This window comes from Micropterus dolomieu, linkage group LG02 (assembly GCF_021292245.1).
Source record: "Micropterus dolomieu isolate WLL.071019.BEF.003 ecotype Adirondacks linkage group LG02, ASM2129224v1, whole genome shotgun sequence".
Classification (NCBI taxonomy): Eukaryota; Metazoa; Chordata; class Actinopteri; order Centrarchiformes; family Centrarchidae; genus Micropterus; species Micropterus dolomieu.
The window spans coordinates 27647883-27670065 of NC_060151.1; the positions used below are offsets into that span (position 1 = coordinate 27647883).

At 38.5% G+C, this 22183-nt stretch overlaps 2 protein-coding genes and 1 long non-coding RNA gene across 3 annotated transcripts; 2 read left to right on the forward strand and 1 right to left on the reverse strand.

Moving 5' to 3' along the window:
- Window positions 1-473: 473 nt before the first annotated feature.
- On the forward strand, window positions 474-7768 carry LOC123966896. The gene is made up of 3 exons (XR_006824106.1): window positions 474-616; window positions 4222-4295; window positions 7292-7768. It is a non-coding gene; the product is annotated as an uncharacterized LOC123966896 (long non-coding RNA).
- Window positions 7769-10608: 2840 nt separating this feature from the next.
- On the reverse strand, window positions 10609-13672 carry tmem100a (transmembrane protein 100a). The gene is made up of 2 exons (XM_046042981.1): window positions 13441-13672; window positions 10609-11992 (listed from the first exon to the last, which is right to left on the reverse strand). Exon 2 carries the CDS (start codon window positions 11905-11907, stop codon window positions 11503-11505), a length of 405 nt encoding a protein of 134 aa, XP_045898937.1. The 5' UTR covers window positions 11908-11992; window positions 13441-13672; the 3' UTR covers window positions 10609-11502.
- A 438-nt stretch (window positions 13673-14110) lies between these two features.
- Window positions 14111-20835, forward strand: LOC123967374 (phosphatidylcholine transfer protein). Its single transcript, XM_046043452.1, has 7 exons — window positions 14111-14137; window positions 14817-14966; window positions 16617-16734; window positions 17808-17887; window positions 18049-18220; window positions 18793-18860; window positions 19979-20835. Exons 1-7 carry the CDS (start codon window positions 14111-14113, stop codon window positions 20051-20053), a joined length of 690 nt encoding a protein of 229 aa, XP_045899408.1. The 3' UTR covers window positions 20054-20835.
- The last annotated feature ends 1348 nt before the right edge of the window (window positions 20836-22183 follow it).

Here is a 22183-nt window from a genome sequence, read left to right on the forward strand (position 1 = left end):
TTTGCTGCATACCTCGGTTGTAACGAGTGGTTATTTCAGTCAAAGTTGCTCTTCTATCAGCTTGAATCAGTCGGCCCATTCTCCTCTGACCTCTAGCATCAACAAGGCATTTTCGCCCACAGGACTGCCGCATACTGGATGTTTATGCCTTTTCACACCATTCTTTGTAAACCCTAGAAATGGTTGTGCATGAAAATCCCAGTAACTGAGCAGATTCTGAAATACTCAGACCGGCCCGTCTAACAACCGACCAACAACCATGCCACGCTCAAAATTGCTTAAATCATCTTTCTTTCCCATTCTGACATTCAGTTTGGAGTTCAGGAGATTGTCTTGACCAGGACCACACCCCTAAATGCATTGAAGCAACTGCCATGTGATTGGTTGATTAGATAATTGCATTAATGAGAAATTGAACAGGTGTTCCTAATAATCCTTTAGGTGAGTGTATGTCAGAGGCCACACGCCTCTGGAACAACTAGGGGTTAAGTGTCTTGTTCAGGGTCACACTGGTGGATGTGTCACAGTGGGGAATTGAACCCAGGTCTCTCGCACCGATGGCATGCGTTTTATCCACTGCACCATCACCACCCCCGTGAATAGAAAGGGGCTATAGGTAAGTTAAGACCCATTTAGTTGGTTCCATCAGTGTGCTGCATAGCAGCTTCAATATTTTTGGTTCTGACTCAATTACTACAAGATGCTTCCTAATGATCTGAGTACATGAAATTTACAATTAAACTAAGTGGACAATCAAACTTGTCACTTGCCAGAAAAATACAGAATCTGTCTTGAAAAGCACTATTGAACACAAGAACAGCTGACATGATTTCTGCGCAGGGAGCGGCTTAAATTCAATTAGGAAAGCAAAGCTTCAGGCTATAGCTGAAACTTGTTGGAAACAGATGTGGGATTGTTTGCATGTAATTCTTTATTGTATATGTGAGTATGAACTATTGAGCAGCATTTTCTTCCAGAACGAATGCTTTGGATGTATCCTGATCATGAAGTCACAATAATACACACTGTGTTGCAGATCTGGGTACATAAACTGTGTGAGGAGGTTGGACAGACCGTGGAAACAGTTTGTGGAGTGAGTTGGAGGTTTGAGGCTCAGGCAGGAAGGTTTCAGCTCTACAAAGTAGCTCAGCTGTTCAGATGAAAAGGAAACAAAGTGTTGTGAAGAAGCTACTTCCCATGACATCATTGTGTTTGTTAAATGACCTCTGCGGGAAAGTCAGACACACCTTCTCTTTCCTCCCTCAGCCATTCAAATGATTCACTTAATTCATAGACAAGGGTGTATAAATGGTTATAGTCACCAAGATTGTCCTTGAAACACCAAAGAAGATACTGTAAAAACTTTTTATAATCACAAGAATGAGCTGCAGGTTGACAAAATACGTTTTGAGTTTTATGGAAAGTCAACTAGAGACTTATACCACATGCCTTTTAAACTATTTTCTTTCCCTCTTCATTCCAAAATCTGAAATCTGACTATGGGAGGTCCAAAGCATATTTTATTTAGAGGCTCCTGTAGCAGTAAATGTCCATACATGTTACAACAGTGAAAACAACAGATACTGTGTCTTTACTGTCTCCCAACCTGTCTTAAATATTCTTACTGATTGTGAGGAAAACTGTAGCCAAAGTCAACATTAAACATTTACATAAAAAATACACAAAGGAAAATCATACGAGCACAAGGCGATTTCTAAAATGCTCAAGGCAACAGTTGTTTTCATTATCAATGTCTCTGCCTTTACTCGATCAATCAACTACTTGTTTGTTTTAAAAAATTTCAGAAAAAAGTCACAAATTCCTGAAGCCTAATAACTATTAAATGATCAAAACAATTGCAAAGGTGAGCCGTGGCAGGAAGACTGGTGGAAACGTGAGTCAGGTGGAGAGAGGAGTTTGTTAAGAAACGTTAGGAAAACTTGCACTCCCTGTACGTGCACAACAATTTCCTCTCCCTCGTTTTCACCAGCCGGTTTAAAAATTCCGAAATTATAGAGTGACAGTTAATACTGGATGTGCCTGTGTGCAGTACACTTACGTGGACACATGGCGACCTCTAAAAAAGCAAGATGTTTGTTTTATTTAGCCTCTAGTGGTACAAGTACATTTTCTTAACTTGAGTATTTAAATTTCAAACTACTTTAAACTTCTACTCCACCTCATTTCAGAGGGAAATATTGTACTTTTTACAGCACAATATTTATAACTATCTGACAGCTCCAGATTATAGGGAATGATTATAAACAAAGCATATGATGAATTTTCAAACTATGAAGAATTATACAATTGAGTTTAAGCAGGTGTGAAAAAATGATGTGAAGTAAGAATGCTTTCAAAAATAGACATGTTAAGAAATTATATTTATCAATTAACAAAATATCACGTATTCTTTTAGGTACACTTGGAACCTGGCAGGTAGGTTGGCCCAAACATCTTGGAAAACTACCCACAGTATTTAGTAGATTAAGTATATAATTTCCCCCCCTCCTGTCTAACACACAGTGGCTGAATATTGCACACAATTTCTGGGGAATATGGAAATTCCCACTTTCGATAAGACTCGTGTCCTAATCAGAACCCCTCTAAGATCTGGCAGTGATTATCTCAGTTATAACAGGATATTCTGATGTCTTGGCTGCATGTGATGTTCATTACTGCTTCAACAGTGGGACAAGGGGGATTGACAAAGTTCATGCTAGCCTGGACTTTTAACTCCATATGATCTGGATTGTAGCCTTGGTGTCTTCAGAAAAGATCTTTTTCACTGTTTCAAAGTTTAGAAACATAATTGGACTGGTTTCACACTTTCTAAAACTCTGTGATAAATGTTGTCCATAAATGATCAATGTTGACCTGTCTTTTAATCTCATTGATTTTAGATGTCAAGAAAGGTTCTGTAAATAAAGAGATCACATCATTATTACACTAAAGCTCTGGATGTTCCACTGAAGTGAGACTCATTTATCCTCTGGATCTTAAAACAACATCATATGTGCCCATTGACACAGATTTCTTTAAATCAGTTGCTTTACATGCTCTCGTCAGACATTTATTTGATCTATATTCTTTATAATAACAGGCTTTTTACTATATTTTCTTTTCAGCCATCTACAGTATCACTCTTGTACTTTTGTGGGAGGATGAACAAGAAGCTTACTGGCCATGTATGCAATGTTCTCGTCTTTTGCAATGCATGTGCGTCAGAGGAGTACACTAATCACAGTCTAGGGAAAAACCTAACAAACCAAACAAACTGCCTGTAAATAAAATTAAAAAGTCCTAGTCCTAGTGAAGCAACTGGTCCTGATTTTTCCCACACACATATGGACGCAATCATTCTTGATGCATGATGAGACTGACAACAGAGTGTTAACTTTCCTTTTTTTCTGTCGTTTTTTTGTGTTCCACCTCTTTCTTCTTCCTCTTCTGCTGTTGACCACAAACTTTAAATTATAGAAAGAGGATTCAGATGTGGCGTAGCAGTGAATGAAATTGTTGAATTCAACTCCAAAGAAAAGCTGTTGCTGTGTCCAAAAATCTACATACAAAACATTCATACAAAATGTTCTTACAAGCCCTGTTTTCTTTAAACAAATAACTTTTGTTCTACTTCTTGTGATGTGTAGTACATTTAATTGGTAAAAAATAAATCTCATCTGTAAATCAGATATCGGTGAAATGTGTTCCTGATAGCTTTATACGCTTCTCTAAATCTCTGCTCTTATGGAGGAAAATGTAACAAAGGACAGTTTTTGACAGTATTACACGCCTGGGTATATTTAGGAAGTGGCAGGTTCTTGCAATAACAATAGCAAAGGGATAAGAAAGTAATAGAATAAAAGCACCTACACCAAAGCAGCTTATTTGAAAGTTAATCTGCTGTCTCAGCAGTTTATGAGCACGCAGATCATGGGTGTGGACACTTCTAATCAGTTAAATAAACAGAAATGACATCAGACAGTGGAATATATGATGTTTTTAATGATTAAAAGTCATACTCAAAAAAAAGTCATAGAATTTCTTGGTAGAACAATGATGATTTTATTTTTGAATCAAAAGAAACTCAAATTTTAAAATCAATTTAAAGAAAGTCTGAATATACAGTAGCTCGCTGTAAGACACATTATAGACAGTATTGTTTTAAATTACTGTTGCACATAAACGTTCAAATCTGCATTAATTTATTCCTTTGGCCACTAGGGAGCAGAACAACTCTACAAGAAGTTGGCAGACTCTGGCAGACAGCCCTGACATATTAGCAACCACCAAGTTTGGTAAGACCAAAGTGTTAGCATATAATTGCATATTGACACATCCAGACACAGAGAAACATTGTCATCTCAGTGGAGTTGTCCTTTTGTCCACCTGATGAAAGTCCAGTATTCAGTCCTCTTTTAGCTCTGTTTTGGTCTCCACCATCTCCTGAGGGAAATAGCTGGCTTTTTAGTTCCACTATGTTCACGGCTAACTTTGTCTGTCTGCTGTTTGGTACGTCGTGTAGGCCTACAGTGGGTTCTTAGAGCTTGTTTATCAAAAAACGCTGAATGCTGCTGCTGGAAACATGGCTGATGAGAGCACTAAGACTGGACCAAAACTAAACAATGAGGCAGAAGAGGCTAAAAGACTACAGTGTACGTTGAGCATTTAAAAGTTATTTGTCAAGTATAGATTTTGTCTTGTTTTCAGTAGCTGTTAATGGTTTCCAGTTGTTGCTTTTGAAACTATTTGCTATTACTGTTGTTGAGAGCAGCTAACTGAAAGGTTAAGATTTATAAATTTTATATTTAGTCAAGTTCATGTAAAATTTTGAAGGATAATGATTTTTGGAGTGTTGTATTGAGGATTATGTCACAGTCCTGTTGAAGTGGGATTTACTGTAAAAATGGGAGGAACTGGCCAGGAAGAGCTTTCTCTTTATTATGTGGTGGAATGAGGGCGAAGCGAGTCGACAGTACCTCTGGGACTGTGGGCAGCCAACACTTCAGACACTCTAAGAACCACTGGCAGCACATGAAAGAATCCAAGAGAGAGCATATCGTGCAGAGTTAGTGACCGCCACTGTCACACAGTAAAATACTGCTGGCTGTTATTATGTTAAATGGAGAGGTTTTGCACTTTAACATAAACGCCTTGTAGAAGGTGTGTCAAAATTGAAACAAGATCATTTTCAGGCCAACAATGATCCTCAGTGGGCTGAATGGATTTTAGAGACCTGAGGAAGAGTCTTCCTGCTGATAGTGGCAATGTTTTCTGTTTGTTGGCTAAAGTAATCAGCGTGGTTTGAACTATATACAGTTGTTAGCAGCATGGCTCTAGGGATATGCAATGTTGATGGGTTGGTCGGTCCACCACTGTGGTCCAGGCTGAAATCTGAAACAATCAGAATCTGAAAAGGTCCATGGTGAGAGGGGTAGGCCACAATCTTTCCTGCCTTTCTCAGGGTCCTGGAGGACTACAGGTCCTGAAGGGATGGCAGATATGCTAAACAACTATTGGATGGATCATTATGAAATTTGGCAGACGTCCCCCTTGTTATCACTTTGGTGATCTCCAGAATTTTATAGCTATAAAACCAAAAACATTCCCATCAGCCTCAGCTCTATCTGTTTAACATTAGCATGTTCACATGGCCATTGCGTTGCCATTGTGGTGGAAGGCACAGCTGTGCCTAATAACTGCCTCACAGAGTCACTAGCATGGCTGAAGACTCTTAGCACTAATTAGCCCATCGTTTAAACAGCTTATATTTATTAAGACAAATTGCCGTTGCTTTTGCTGCAAACTTAATTCAAATAATTATGTATTCAGTAGAGTGCGGCTTGTTTGTTTGATTTTATAGACTGATAAATGTACAGTATAGGCCCACAGTGTACAGGTTTAGGTCTTGGGACTTTCAAAGTTAATGTGTTTATGCATTCAGGAAGTCCTTTTTTCTTTATTGCATCATGGAGCAGACACACCTCTCTGGGCAGGAAGGAGCTGAGCTGGTGCGTGAGACTGAGAAGCGTTTCATAGATACAGCTTGGCTCACCTTTATGCCCAGATCTGACGCTGGAGTTTAACTTCCTTCCAGTGGGCGGTGTACTGTCAAGCAGCAGTGACACTAACACATCCCTGCTGCTGCTGCAGCTGTTGTTCATGTTTACAGTCCTCTGAGCAGATCTTCAATGTGTTATCATTGTTACTATTTAGTTGTTGAAGCAGGTTACAACATTACAATGTCAACAGATTGTTTTGTTACACTAGTGGTGTGGCTCTAGAGATGGCGATGTCGGCCGATCGGTCCACCAATTTGTTTCAGACAGAAATATCTCAATAACTATTGATTGGAGTGCCATGCAAGTTTCATGTTTCATGTTCACATTCATGTACCTCAGAGGATAAATCCTAATGACTCCAGTGGTCCACTGACTTTTCCACATGTGTCACCATGCGCTTTGCGTTGGTGGTTTTAAGGGAAATGTCTCGACAAATATTGTAAATGGTAACATGCTAACATGTTAAACTGTGATGATGAACACTTGAAATCTTAATATCCCAATACATATCACTTATAGTCAGCCAACATAACACCTTTTATATTTTCATGGAGCAGTCCAGTGTATCCTTTCATTGTGCAGCTTTTAGTCCTTTTATTGTTCAACCTTTAATGTTTGATGTATGTCCATGGTACAGTGTATTTTTATTGAATGATTATTACTTTCCTACTTCTGTGACGCTGGAACTGCACCCAAGATTTTCAACAGCTGCTGTACTTGTGTATATGGTTGTGTGACAGTAAAGATATAGTATTTGATTTCGTTGAACTTGGTAAACAATATACCAGCTAAACATCTGCATGTTAGCCATTCATATTTAATTCAAAGCACGTCTGTGCTTTTATTACAGCTTCAAAGAACCTCTGACAATTGCAGTGGCACACTACAGAAGTGGAAAAATGGGAAAATAACTAACAAAACAAGACTCTTGTGGGTTTTGAAGCAACATGAAACTTTTCATATGAATCAGTGGCAAAACAATCTGATGAAAAGGATTACCTAGAGTTTAGTTTTGTTCTCCATCTCGTGACGCCCAATAGATGTATCTTTGCTCTCAAAGTACAGTGCATGATGCACTCAGCTTTGGCCCTTTCTTGGAACAGATCTTATCATCACAGGATTAGTTCCTTCTGCGGCAACAGAGCATTGCAGAATAATGCTAACAATCAGACGACCTGAACCAGGTCAAATAAAACAAGTCTCTGAAACATTTTGTCTTCTCTGTGTTCCAGAAAATGACCGAATGTCACTTCAAGCCAGGCAGCTGGGTCGCATAGCTGTCAGGTCAGGTCTGTTGGGCCTGTTCATGCTCTGTCTGCACAGCTGTTTTATTAGACTGACTGAACTGACTGGACCAGGATCCCTGTAATGCTGAACTCATTATGTTTAATTGTGTTGGATTTGAACAATGTGCAATCAGTTGTGTTGAAGTCAGGAATTTCAGACTTCAGCTTGTTCAGTGTTTTGCTTTTCTTTTGTTGAAAGAGAGGTTGAAATGAAAGTACATAGTAGCCTACTATACTTACCAGTAAGTACAGTGTTGGGGTTCTGGTACGTAACATTTTAAAAGAGACTTTCTTTCCCTTCACTTCATTTCAGAAGGAATTTTTGTACTTTTCAATCCACTATATTTAACTGAAGGCTGTTGATAGTGTACTGTGTCCCCTTTGCAAATTCTGATTTTACATTAAACATGACAGAAAATATCACTTTTGTCTGTACGTTTGTTCCTTATAATTTCATCTTGTTTGGTCTTTCCTGCGTTTCTTAATTTTTTTCTTATTTATTTAATCCCTATCTTCCTTGATTTGTGTCTTTCTTTCTTTCATCATTCATTTCCTTCTCTCCTTCCCATGTTTCCGGATTTTTTTCTTTTCTACTCCTCCTCTTTCCTTCATGTCTTTCTTGATTATTTATCTGTTTATTTATTTCCTTTATTCCCTCCTTCTGTCCTGTCTTTAATAAATTTTGTCCTTGTCTCCCTCCCTTATCTGATCTAAACCCGCATAAGTGGATACAAGGTTTTCATCCACCAATAAGTACTTTTAAAACTTGTAATGGAATACTTCTCTGGTGTGATGTAACTAATTCCACTTAAAGAATTTAAGTACTTCCTGTTTATTGATAAACTAACCCAACTACGTGGCACTGAGTGGAATGACAACCGCGTGAGGCACAAAAAGTGACGCACACAGTCCGTACATGAGGTGCCAGCAGTGTGTAAAGAGGGTAAAGACGCTGGCGGGGAGCACCTGTCAAACTTCATATCAAGTCACCCGTTTTTCCACCTTCAGCCTGCCTCCCTCTAACCTGACAAACAAGCAGGAGATGACTCACTGTGTCATGTGTCCCATAAATGGGTTATTGATCTGATCTCAGAGTTCATACAGTACCACCCTATGGCTGATTGCGTGTGTGTTAGTGATCTCGCAAAAGTGATAAAGTGTGTTGTAGGTTCTCTTCTGGCGCAAGAAAACCATTTAGTTGTAGTGTCTGGTGTCACAGGGATGCATAGCAACGCAAATGCATGCCTATAAATATACTTCCACGTCCAGGCTATTTTAAACCTAACAGGGTCAAACAGAAGAGTTCAACTTCCTTTTACCAGAGGGAATTTATGTCCTGGAATGTTTAATTATCTGGAGAAATGTTTAATTATCAGACAAATTAACTGATGATTATTTAGGCAATGTATAAGAAGAATAAAGAGTGTTACTTAACACAGTCATAACATATAACATACAATGCAATTCTGCAACTAAAAATTGGGAAAACAAACTCTAGACTTAAAAAAAATGGATGTAGAATGGATATAGCCAGTTAAAGGGTTAGTTGAATTAAACTATGAGAAAAACAACATTTTTGAGTTGTGTCTAGCCACTCACATGTTTAGATTTGATAATGAGGTTAAAGGTTGATTTTAATTTGACAAAATGATTTCTAGAGGTTCTCTCATCTCATGACCATCATCAGTGGATGTTATCACATGAATGAAGTTTGGAATTTCAGCAGTTATAAGGACACCTGTTATCATGTGAGCTACATACTTAGGAGGGGAATGAAATTAAGCATCAAGCACAGCAATTGCTCATTATATCACATGGGGTGTGTCACAGTGAATGAATGACAACCAAAGCAACATCTGGGATGCCTCACAACATCCTGACAAAAATTATTATTATTTTTGCCTTCTCTCAAACTGTTTGGCAAAGTTTAGAATTTCACCAATGGAGCGCTCTTTGGTGCCATTAACATGTTGTTGTTGATCCACCTCCTTTAACCTAAGCACGTTACAAAACGGTGAACTACGATTCATCAGGATCAAGTGTATGCTCTGCCATGTCTCTTGTTTAAGAAATTATGACTTTGGTCACCTGATCTAACACAGTGACCATCTGTAAAGAGAAATATATCTGGGATTTCAATTGGTGCTAAATGGGAACAATGTTTATGGAAATAAATGTTCAATGTTGAACAACATTGTGCTGGGATGGATGCAGATGGATTTCTACAAGTTGGCAAATACAATCTAAATCTGCGTGATAAGACACCACTAGAGATCAGTGAACGGACTTTAATTAGTTTAATTAGTTGTGATATCTGATGGCATTTATGAAACCTATTCATTTAACTGAACTCTAATGATATCACAATTCAAAGCATTTTAGTTTTTTTATTTTTTATTTTTTACCACATTCAGTTTGATTATTTTAAGTAATCAACATAAGGCAGAGTCTGTTAACTTGTGTGTGAAGGCTCAGGCACACCCATGGATGTCATAAGAAAGAAACATTCCTTTCAATTCTCCACTGAAAGCAAAGAGCTGAATGTTAATATAATAACTCATCACCTCTCCTACCCTACACTGTCTCTAAAGAATACAAACACTGACATCAACTCATCAAGAGTCAGATTTCCTGTAAACATTAAAAGCCTAAACAATTCACTGGCATGTGCCAATGGCTTGTAGTAATCAGTGTAAATGTCTGCCAGTAAGAACAATGGCTTTCTGTACAGCAATGCTGAAGATATACTTTGTCCATCTGTGAGCGCTGACAAGTTTATTTATCTGTGAAATGTTCCACTCAGAATATCTTCCTAATTCTTGATTGAATTTAATAAATTATCAAAATAATATTTATTATCAAAACGTTGTTTTTTATGTGGTTATGGTAAAACAATTGGTGTATCTGCATAATTTCGGCAGATGTATATTTCTGAAATTTGAAAAAGGAACATTTGGGGAAATAAGCTTATTTGCTTTCGCTTCTTTCGATATCAATTCCCTTCCGTCCAAAGTTAGAGGAAAAAAAACCTGTAACACCTCTATGGCTCACTAATTAATAGGTTACATATCCTTTTCTGATTTGTGGTTACGTATAGTAATTGTTTCTGTTAGAACTATTTTACACAACAGCCATGTAGGCTACAAAATGCTGAACTATTGCATTAACTCTTGAATATTGGTTTCTGTCCCAACAATCCAGCATCACTCGGGTTCTAATCAACACTGACCTTCTTTCCCCCCCAGCTGTTAAACTATTACATGTTTCTGTATCAATGAGTTTATTAAATCTCATCACGTCCTGGTAACAGTTGTTACATGCAAATGATTATATAAAAACAAAACATAAGCTGCATTTCATATTTTTTTAGAGTATGGAAGTACACTGGACAATAAGTGATCATTACCCAACACAATATTAATTTTGATTGTTCCAAACTTGCCAAAATAGGCAATAGTACTCTAATTGTGGAGGAATCACTTATTTAATTTGTCAATAGATGCCATTTAATACTTGATGATAATGAATGAGTAAAGTGCCTTAAGAGAATATATATTTAAGGTTAAATATTCTCTCTCTATATATAACACCATGTACTAATCTAATCTGACATGCTAAACAGAATATATTGGCAGATTTTAAACAAAATCCTCACATCTAGTACCGTCCTTCCATAACAGGCAGTTCATAATCATTCCCTGTGAGGTGAACAGACATTATAAACAGATATGTTATATGAAGATGAAGCACAGTAAATGAGGCATGAATCATTGTCCTGGATTTTCCAGTTTCCCTCTCCTTTCCTGGGCTTTTCAAACCACAATCCCTCCCATTACAATCAAAGCCACCACATCCAACAGCAGATTAATGGGAGACTTCCTCTACATCGCTTTGCACAGTGGTAATTAATCTTAATTGTGATACATTCCTCCTGGCAGCATTCCCAGCTCACCAGATGCCCCACAAATAAAACCCTTACAATGTCTTCAAAGCTTTGAGTTCTGGGCCTTGAGAATCTGCGGTCAAAGCTTTTACAGGTCAGAAATCCAACACATGCTGAACAGCATCTGTCCACAGCTGGTTCTCCAACTCAGTCTTAAAATCAGACCTTTTCAGACGCAGAAAACCAGGATGTGTGTCATCCAGACACAGATAGTTCAAGTAAAAATACTCCTCTGGTTTGCAACCAGGGCGGTTTGGCTCTCCCTTCGCCTCTCCTTCTTCCTCTCAAGTCTTATCTTCCAGCAGACGGCGCTGGATGCTAAGAGCACCAGGCCGGCCGAGAGGAGCACCAGGCCGAAGTATGAGATGGTGGATCCGTGGGAGTTGAAGCTGTAAGCCACGGCAGTGACCACGATGCCGGCGATTAGGACCACCACACCAAACGGGACGGTGCAGCGATAGCAGGACAGCTCTGTCCCGCCGGTGGCTGCGGTCAGCTGGACTTCATTGACCAGGGGGATGTTTACCGTTGTCACGGGGGCTGCAGGATGCTCGTTGTTGTTTGCCTTATCAGGGGTCGCTGGCGTTCTCATGGCGTCCTTATTTGCTTCTTCTGGCATTGCAGAATCAAGGAGCAGTCTGTTAACCAAGATGGTTCCTCGTTGTTGCCCCCTTTACCTCTTTCCCTTGCTAGGGTCTCCCAGTCTATGTGGAGAAAGAAACCATTTATTAAGTGAAAAGGAAGCAGTGAAAATGCAAAGAGTCAAACTTGTTGCTCAACGCAATTTTCCAGGAGAAAATGAGACCTTGCAGATGTTTTTTGTTAGCATTCAACACCACATTTCACAATTCAGCGCCACACGCTGCTTTAAAGTGACCTCTTTGCACAATCCCAGCCACCTCCTGGCCAAGTCAGAGGAGTTGTCTGAATGACGCAGGACCACTCAGCCCGCACGAGCTGAGACATTCCCTGGAGAGCGCAGGATATGACATTACAAACTGGTCTGTGAAATGCGAGGAGCTTTGAAATCACCAGCAATTTCACAAGCGCTCACCCCCTCCCCTCCCTCCCCCCATCCCCCTCTTATCTCCTGCGGGGGAAGCTGTGGTTCAGACTCTGAGGGACAAAAAACAGCAGTACAGTTTCAGTTATACTTTCCATTGTTGTCAGGGTTTTAAAACACACTAGACCAGTGGTTCCCACACAGGGGCTCAGGCGCCATAACTACTACTGAGGTTATGCCACCTGTATTTTGGAGAATAATTTCCGAGCTGGGCTGAGTTTACATTTTACACTAAAAGTGACACATGGTGGGTTTTTAATTGGTTGATTCAGTAACAAAGGAGCGACTGTTTCCCCAACAGGATTTTATTCCCGACAGAGTAAAGATAATAACAACGGATAACCAAGTACACATGTGAGTGAGGGTTTGATGCTTTCCTTTTTCCGTGGAATTGGAAACTTAATCTCTTCGGGTGTTGGACTGTTGGTACACCAAGGAATTAAAATTTATACAGTGCATTCCTCACAATTTTCTGCCATTTTATTAAAACACTGCTAAAGCAAAGGAATCTGAGTCTCAGGTTGAACTGCTCACAGCTCATAGACACAACCTGCGATGAGAGGTTGTCAGTGTGTATTGTTAGGCTGTTAAGGATGGTAAAACTGGAGGAAAAGACTAACATTTGGAAAAGGTTTGTAATTCCTATGACTACCTTGGAGTGGATTTTTGTTTTCTGTTGTTAAGTGAGGGAAGATGCGCAGATGGTAGAGTGAAAACCTGATGACAAAAGTAGCTTTTATTTTTAAACTTACTTGGACATTAAGTGGAATTTGTGCCTGTGAACATTTAAAGAAAAATTATCACTTTGGGGGGGAAGGGTTCAAGAGGTGAAACAGAAGAGAGTTGTAAAACTGTTTAAACTCTAACAATAAAAGCCAATAAGAAGTATTTGATGTTGTTGTTGTTTTACTATTCTTGACAGGTGTTTTACATGTGTCTGTTTAGGCTGTAATTAACGATCAGGTTAAAGTTAGGTAGTGTTTTGAAAAAATCCTCTAAATTTTCAGCTTTAGCTTGTCATTTGTGGTGAGGTGAATCTACTTGACCTGCTCGACAAAGCTCTGTAAAGAAAGAAGAGAGTTTAGTTACCTCACAGCCGTTCTCCATGTCGCAGAGTGCTCCTCTACCGCAGTGAAACCTGTCTCTCATAAAATATTCAGTCAGATTGATCTAATTAAAAGTGAACGTTGTTTTCTTTTCTGTGTTGAAGGCATAGACTACAGTCTATGTTTGAACAACACACAGCGTCTCTCTCCGGGCTGGAATCTGACTCCCATTCATGAGAAACTCCTCAGGTTAAGAGCCGCTGGTCGGAATGACATCCCCATTCAGTACAACTATTTCAAGTATCGGTGGCTGAAGCGTAAAGTTCAGAACAATTAGTATAATATACCTTTTCCGGTTGTGCATTTCAAAATATTTCTCCTTTTGCTGCGAGCATTTGTGGCAATCGCTTTCAGTTCCTTGGACGCTTTTATTTTGAAAAAAAAAATCCTTTTAGATGAGTTGACAGTGGAGCGTGTTAAATATGAAGGAAGGTAAAGACTCATTATTATATTAGATTTGTTTCATACCATGCCAGAAATACAGAAAAATAAATAATTAAAATATTTGAAACAAAAGAGTAAAACTTACTTGCATGCAGATGTATTTAATTTGGGGAAATTTAGTTAATTAGTTGGTGTAGTTCAAAAGTTACATGGCAAACAGTTGCCTGTCAGGCTACATGAAGTACATACAATTTAAATAATTTGATATAATGCGCATACAAGGCTTTACCCCATCGGTGCTCAAACTTTAAAGACTGACAATTGTGGTGGACGGCCAGTCCACGTCTTTTTAAAGGCAAAACATATGTCAAAATACCGTTTTAAATTAAATGTTGTCATGCTGCAGAGATGTGCTGACCTACACATCATATTCAACAGACTTAAAAAAAACATCTTTGTTTGATATGTATCACACCATAATCATTTACATATGTTTTTTCAATGAAAATGAGAATAAGATATAGAGAATAAATGAGAATAATATGGGTGATGGGGCAGTGGATAAGACACATGTAAGCAAGACACTTAAACCCTTGTTGCTCCAGAGGCATGCGACCTCTGACATATATAGCAGTTGTTAGTCACTTTGGATAAAAGCATCAGCTAAATGAATAAATGTGATAATTAGGCTTATGTAAAAAATTATCATTCCCTCAAAGACCACAAATCATATTGCCATTGCAGTATCAGTCAGAATTATCGCAATTAGACATTTTTTCAAATTCGTTCAGCCCTACTACAGAGGATCTCAAAAATCTTATTGTATTTGTACTATAAGACTTTCCATCTCTGACTGATATAGAAACAATGCAAAGAAATGCTACACTGTGCATACGTCGACCATCAACTGTTTTATTTTGAAAGTTGTGATCGGAAGCATGGTGTTTGACTCTCTGCCGTCTGTGCTTGTGACAGATAGTTGTGAGAGGAGCCGTCATGTCGCTGCAGTTTACAGATGAGGAGTTTCAGAGCGCGTGGCGGGAGCTGGACGAACCGCAGCTGGAGGGAGGATGGGAGCTCTTCACTGAGACGATGGGAGTCAAAATCTACCGGCTCTATAAGAAGGTACAAACGTTTAATAACACTGCTGCTTTTACAACCGGAACACGGCTGCTACAGTCATGATTGACATTAGCTGCATCAGATTTCCTGTGCAGAGCGTGTAGCATCAGAATCATCACCGAGTTCTTGTCCTTCACAGCAATTATTTGAGATTGTTCTCTTTGATGTTATGCATTTATTCAACATGTACACAGTGTTGCCCTAACGGCAGACACTGGACAATCCGGAATTTGAGCGAGAGCTCAGAGACCGGATACACCAGTCAAACCAAGCTCCTAAAACTAATCTGTCGACTTAATCTTGCCTCTCCTTTGGGAACATATGAATACCCTGTCGAACCTGGGTGAACATATTTATGAAATCAGAAGGACCCACTCTTCTAGTCGGCATACAGATGAAGGCAGTAGCTTTTAATTCATTGGAAAGTGAACAAAAATGACTGAAATAAAATTTATGCTAAATACAGCAGACTGAAACGACGCTGAAGTTAGCATACGATTCGGAAAGGTTAAGGAAAACTTAGGTGAAAGTTAATTTAAGATGCTGAGCGACCGATTCTCTGTTTTTTGCACTTCTTACTGCTGTGAAAGCTGTATTTTAGGCAAAGCCTTAACGCTGTCTGAAACACTTTTTTAGATTTCACTGCTGTTTCTCCACCTGCAGACCACATTAGACCTGGTCCAGATCCAAAACCACTGTACCTAGAGCTCCCAAATCTGGACTAGATTGTTCCTCAGCGTCTAAGGTTTCAAACCATACATAGTTTCAGATTTGTGAAACCTTTATTCAAATGAAAATACTATAAAGTGCCATTTCACTGCTTTTTTCGCACGTAGACCACATTACACCAGGTCCGGATACAAAACCACTGTACCTAGAGCTCTCAAATCTGGACTAGATTATTCCACAGAGATGAAAGTTTCTTTTAAACACAGTTTCAGATTTGTGAAACCTTTATTCAATTTCTGAAAATGCTTTAAAGGACGATTTCACTGCTTTTTTCACATGTAGACCACATTAGACCAGGTCCAGATCCAAAACCACTATACCTAGAGCTCTCAAATCTGGACTAGATTATTCCTCAGAGGTTAAGGTTTCAAACAAACACAGTTTCAGATTTATGAAACCTTTATTCAATTCGTGAAAATGCTTTAAAGGACGATTTCACTGCTTTTTTGGCATGTAGACCACATTAGACCAGGTCCAGATCCAAAACCACTATACCCAGAGATCTGAAATCTGGACTAGATTGTCCCACAGAGGCTACAGTTTCAATCAAACATAGTTTGAAAGAATGCTAATGCCTAATGGACCTCCCTTTCTCCCTTAAGGGAGACCACAAACTGATGTTTTTGTGAATGGAGCTTGGAGTGACTTTACTTTCTCTTCAAGTAGACATATATTTGCCCCCAAAATCAGTGACTAGAAGTGTGTGTCATGGTTGTTGCATTCAAGTGGGAGAGAAGCATCCCCAGACCTTCTTTCTATACTTTTCGAATCAAATCCAGCACACTTCCTCACTTGGAGTGAGAAAGGGTGTAACCAGCACAGATTGGCTCTAATCATGGTTGTGTGGTTTGGGATTAGTCACAGACTGTGGGTGTGGCATGTAGCCTGCTTTTGGAAGAGAGAACTTTCATGTGCTGTTTTCAGGAAACTGGACTTTATGAGTACAAAGTCTTTGGTGTGCTCACCACCTGCACTCCAGAGCTGTGTGCAGATGTCTACATGGACTTGACGTATCGGAAAGATTGGGATAACTATGTGAAAGGTAAAAAAACCCGCCACAACAGTAAGACTATTGTCATTGTCATTGCCATCCACGTCAACTTCCCCTCATCTCTCCTGCTTAAGAACAAGTCTTCATATTTAAATGTCATTAGTTCTGCTCTCTAGTAAGTTGCTGAAATTCACCATGGATAAACTTGTTTGTAGCCTTCTGTTGCCATAGCCTTTTCCATGAGCTTTCTTTGATGTTCTTATTGTCTTGAAATAATGTTCTGCATACAGGCATGGTTTTATGCACTGAAGTAATCCTTAACATTTTATGTTTATCTTCATGCACCTCTACAGTAAACCGCAGGTATCATGTTGTTGCTGTAGTCTGTATTCTGTTTTGTAGCTGCCTAGTCTGTTAGAAACAAAAATCCAGCTTGAATCACATAATGTGTAGTTAGTAGTAGTTTAAGTAGATTTTCCCTCCAAAGTAGGGTGTCTTTTTTTAGCGTACTCTTGTTGTCCGTGGTGGTAGCAGAGTCTTATCTGACATATCTTAACTGAAACTTGATAAATGCTGTTTAATAATGATGCCAATTCTAAAGCTTTTGAATTACAAATCCCCAAAATACACACATTTATCCCCTACATTTAAAAATATATATATTTTCTGCCCCTAAAACACAAGTGGTGCTATCTTGTGATGCTATAGTGACATCCTATTTGCATAATTGATTGCTACTGATTGGACAGCCCTATAGATGTTTAGTGTTTGCTAGTTAAGATAAGTTTTATTGGTCTAACCTGTTTTAATAAATGACAAGTCTGAAACTAGCTAGCAGTTACTTGATTTACTTTACATTTAAACTTAGCAAAGGATTTAGCTGGTGCAACTCAGTCTTGGACATCACTGGTTAAATGTATTCCTCTGTTAGTCAGTAAGATCTCTCGGATACAGGTTGGTTAGTGGCAGTAATTACCAGTGTATGCCTTGAAAATATCCTTACTTTACCATAGGAGATGAGAAACAACACATAACGGAGTTTCCTCAGAGATTAAAGCATGTGTACTATGTATCAATCTACATATAGCTGATGTCTTTATTGAATGTTTTTTTTATTTATTCAGAGCTGTATGAGAAGGACTTCAATGGACAGACTGCAATCTACTGGGAAGTAAAATACCCATTCCCTCTGTCAAACAGAGATGTATCCTTCTGGTCCACACAAATACATTCAGTACACGACTCTAAAAGTTTTTCCATTTGAACATGTATTGTATGGCTTAGAAAGTCAGGTTAGAACAGAGAGCATATTTTCCCCTACAGGATATTTTCACAGAGTGTCTTCCCTAACAGCTTAAACCTCAGTATGTGTACGTAAGGGAGCGGAGAGACCTGGAAGTGGAAGGCAGGAAGATCTGGGTGATCCTAGCCAGAAGTTCGCCAGAGACACAGTGTGCAGAGAAGAGTAGCGTGCTGCGGGTCAAAGACTACAAGCAGAGCCTTGCTCTGGAGAGCGACGGAGCCTGTGGAACTAAAAGTAACACACGAGGAAATACAATGATACTACTGCTACTGTGCATGAATTGATATCAAGCAGGGCTGAAATGATTAGCCGATTAATTGCTTTGACAGAATAAAATAATAATGTAGTAATATGACAATCCATCGGATGTCATTTATCCTAAAGAGATGGCAAAAAGGTGAAGGTTCAAATTAAAGTTTTATATCTTTGTAAATTGAATATGTTTGAATAGGGCTGGGCTATATGGCGTGAATCAATATTCTGATATGAATTTACCGGTAAAATTTCCCAATAGTAGTATACATCACGAGAGGGCAAATATATGCAAAAACATAAAATAATCAAGTTCATGTTCAATAGATCTAAACTTTGTTCCAGAGTTACCGTAAACATTAAAGTTTAGCATTGTTTGATTTTCAGTAAAAGCCGTTAATTTTGTTAATGATAAAGATGAATTATAATAAAGCAATTCGAGAATGTCATCTTGAGCTCAGGAAACTTGTTAAAAATGTACATTTCTTAACGGAAACGTTTTAATTAAAAATTTATTTGATTAATATCAAGAATGAACATTTGCTTTGTTTCAGTTTTCATGAATTACTTCGACAACCCCGGTGGCAGTATTCCTACCTGGCTGGTGAACTGGGCAGCTAAGGTGAGTGCGTGTTTGTTGTATTTTAAGTTCCAATTTGCAGCAAGATGTACAAACCATGCAAGCATAAAACATTTACAGTTTTACATAAAAGAAAAAAAAACATTCAATGTCTTTTAACCTGAATAACCCATTAAGTAGCGTAAGGGGCACTGGCCACGCTGAACACTTACAGTTTTATTCTCATGATTTGAAAGAAAATTAAGAATAGAGTGACCTGCTAATTTTCCATCTAACATTGGCGTCTTTTACAGTATAAAGAAACGTGTTTAGTTTCTGTAAATCAGCTTCGTCTGGAGATATTTCTCAGCAAAGAAGGGGATTTATTTGATTTTAAGAACTGCCTGTGGGGATTATGCTTCCTTAGCTGCACAAGGGAAAAATGACTTAAGTGATTGAGTATTGATTTATGACACATGTTACTCTAAGACTATATCCACAACAGTAGGAAAGCAGTTACATTTGTTCTCTTTCTTGAACAAAGCTGTGTGCATCAAAGCCAACTTCTTGTGTCTCTGAACCATTCTCTCCTGTTCTCCATCATCCCCTTCACTTTGTTTAACCAGCTGAACTCAGAATTTAGTTAAATATTTTTTTGTTTCTCTTGTCAGACAGCAGAAAATAGGAAAATGAAAGGTCGGTTTAATCTGTCCACATTTAAACATCAGGCTAGAGTTATCCATTCCAACACCTGGTAGACAGGAGGCCAAAACACAGAGAGAGAAATGTGCTTTTAAATTTAAACATTTGCTTTAAATATTTCAACTATATAATCAATTCAGACTCGAGTCATACATTTCACGGACATGTGGAACTTGTGAAGAAAGCATTTCCCAACAGCACATCACAATCTTTAAAATGTGCACATGTTCATCGTTGACCTACTCAAACAGATCTCAGACGAGGGCTTTAAAGAGGGTGTTAAAAGGGTTCACTCACAGGCTTTTGTAGAGCTCCATCTCTCCGCCTGCTTTATGGTTTTCCATCATTATTGTTAGCAGATGTGTTGCGGGCTGATGTCAACAGCTCCTCTCCTCGCTGCCCGTCCTGGGTGGGTCTTCTTGGCACATGTGTTCGTGACGCTCACTGATAAACGCTCTCTGTGTGTTTTTGTTAAACAGAGTGGGGTTCCAGGTTTCTTAACAGACATGAAGAAGGCCTGCAGCAGTTACAACAGCTACCGCCAGAAGAAATGAATGCAACTGACGGGACAATGGCTCATGCACAAGGGCTCAATTTTATTTCTCTTGTTTTAGTTTTGGGAGCTATTTGGATGTTGTATGATCAAATTTGATGTTTCTGTATGGGGTTTGTTTGGGGCATGGTGTGGTCTGCTACTTCGTCGTCGTAGCATGCTGTTTACTCAGGCTTGATGGGCATGACCGGTCACCCTCATTAATAGGCTGGTGTGAAATCAATCTGTTCCCTTATGGTGCATTAACCAATACTGTATTATCTTTCCTGTGCAATCACTGTAAGCTCCAGTCCCTCCTGGATTTAGGAGCTTTCATAGAACAGTTTTTTTAAGCCAAGTTTAATGTTTTTACAAAATACTGTAATGTACTGTATTATTAGTTTGGGCACAATGTGGTGAAACAATAATTAGTTAAAATTGCAGCATCTTGATTAGGATTTCATCACTTTACCTCGTTTTTAAATATGTTTACTGTCTATCTATCTTCCTATCTTCCTATTGTCAATTTCAATCAAGTGAAAATCACTAATTTGTTATAGTGAAGTGAAAATGACAAATCTTTTAAAGGAATGTTGCCCGCTTCTTGCAAATATCATGTTATGATGCTCTATGCTGATTTATTATGGGTGAATATAGTCAAAGATAAAGTATCTGAAGAAATACTGCAGGCAGCATCTCAGTGCTGCTGTTGATAGAGGTGAATCTGGTTTAATCTGGTCATGAAAAGCTTATTACTGTGTAATATTGCTGTTACTGAAATTAATAAAATTTTATTTGAAATTTTGCACTGTAAAGTATATAATGCATTTGCATCTCACATCCACTAGCACACACTATCTGTATCTATATGCTGCACTTGCCCATTGTAAATTCTTTAACAGCTTGTGGTCCAGCTCACAAAAAGTGAGCCCTTCAAGCCTTAAGAAATTAGGAATGTTACGCTCAAAGATGCTACAGCTGGTGGAAGAAGTACTCAGATAGTCCTGTACTGAAATATTTAATTAGGTAAAAGTACAGAGGTATTAGCATTAAAATATACTTAAAGTACCAAGTAAAAGTTCACATTATGCAGAATGATCCATTTCAGAATATATTATCATTAAATTATAATTATTATAACAAAATGTAAGCATCACGAATGTTGCATCTGGTAAAGGTGTAGCTGAATTTAGCTGCTTTATATACTGCAGGGTGGCTTAATCCAAAAAAACATATCATAATTTATTAGTCGATTAAGAAAGTACAGTACTTGAGTAAATGCACATCCCACCACTTCTCTTTGGTATTGATTTTTTTCTCAAAGTGGAGCACAGTGTAATTTACAAAGCAAATTTTTCTGCTGCAGCGGGAGAACCCCAAACAAAATGCATTTTAATGCTTCAAGAAGGTCTGAATTCCACATCAATACATGGGAAATCTTTCAGTTTATTTGCTCAGCATCATAGTCACATATATTTTCATAAATGACTTCAAAACATCTGTAAATAGAACTGCTGCAGTGCAAACACAATCTTATTGAAACACGGAATAGTAAATATGAGTATACTTGGACACTACTATGTAAATATCTGAAGAAAACTCTTAATTAGGCTAGTTAGGTACTGTTGCATTCCCGCACAGGCACAAATAAAGACAGCCCCTTTCTGTGGGGAGGACCCTATAGCCTCACAAATCCTGACCAGGAGGTGCTGCTGCAGGTAAGTGTAACTTGTAGACTGTATTATTTTACAACATGTTCATGTACTAATGTATAGAGTAACTGTGTAATTTGTGATGGGATTGATTCATTCATACAACCTTGGCATTTGCTATGAGTTTAAATATAAACTTTAACTAACTAACGTTAGCTGTGGCATGCTAGCTAGCTTTACCTAGCTAACTTGTGTATGTTGCTGTCTGTGACAAATAATAGTCCCAAAAGAAACCCTCCACTAGAAAATACACTTGTCTGGTCAAGTTTAATGTGACATGGTAGCTTCAAAAGCAGTAGGACTCGACAAACAGGTGATGACAGATGACAAACAGGTGTGTAACTTGTTGGCAGTAGACTGCTAATGTTAGCCAAGCTGGCAGGTTAACTTGACTATACCATTGTTTTAATATTCTTTAATGATATCCTTGCTACTTTTTG

Coding starts and splice junctions, on each gene's coding strand:
- tmem100a (XM_046042981.1), bottom strand. CDS start 11,907: ATGCCAGAAGAAGCAAATAAGGACGCCATGAGAACGCCAGCGACCCCT.
- LOC123967374 (XM_046043452.1), top strand. CDS start 14,111: ATGCGCATACAAGGCTTTACCCCATCG. Junction 14,138..14,816: donor TACAAGGCTTTACCCCATCG/GTGCTCAAACTT, acceptor TGCTTGTGACAG/ATAGTTGTGAGAGGAGCCGT. Junction 18,861..19,978: donor TGGTGAACTGGGCAGCTAAG/GTGAGTGCGTGT, acceptor TTTGTTAAACAG/AGTGGGGTTCCAGGTTTCTT.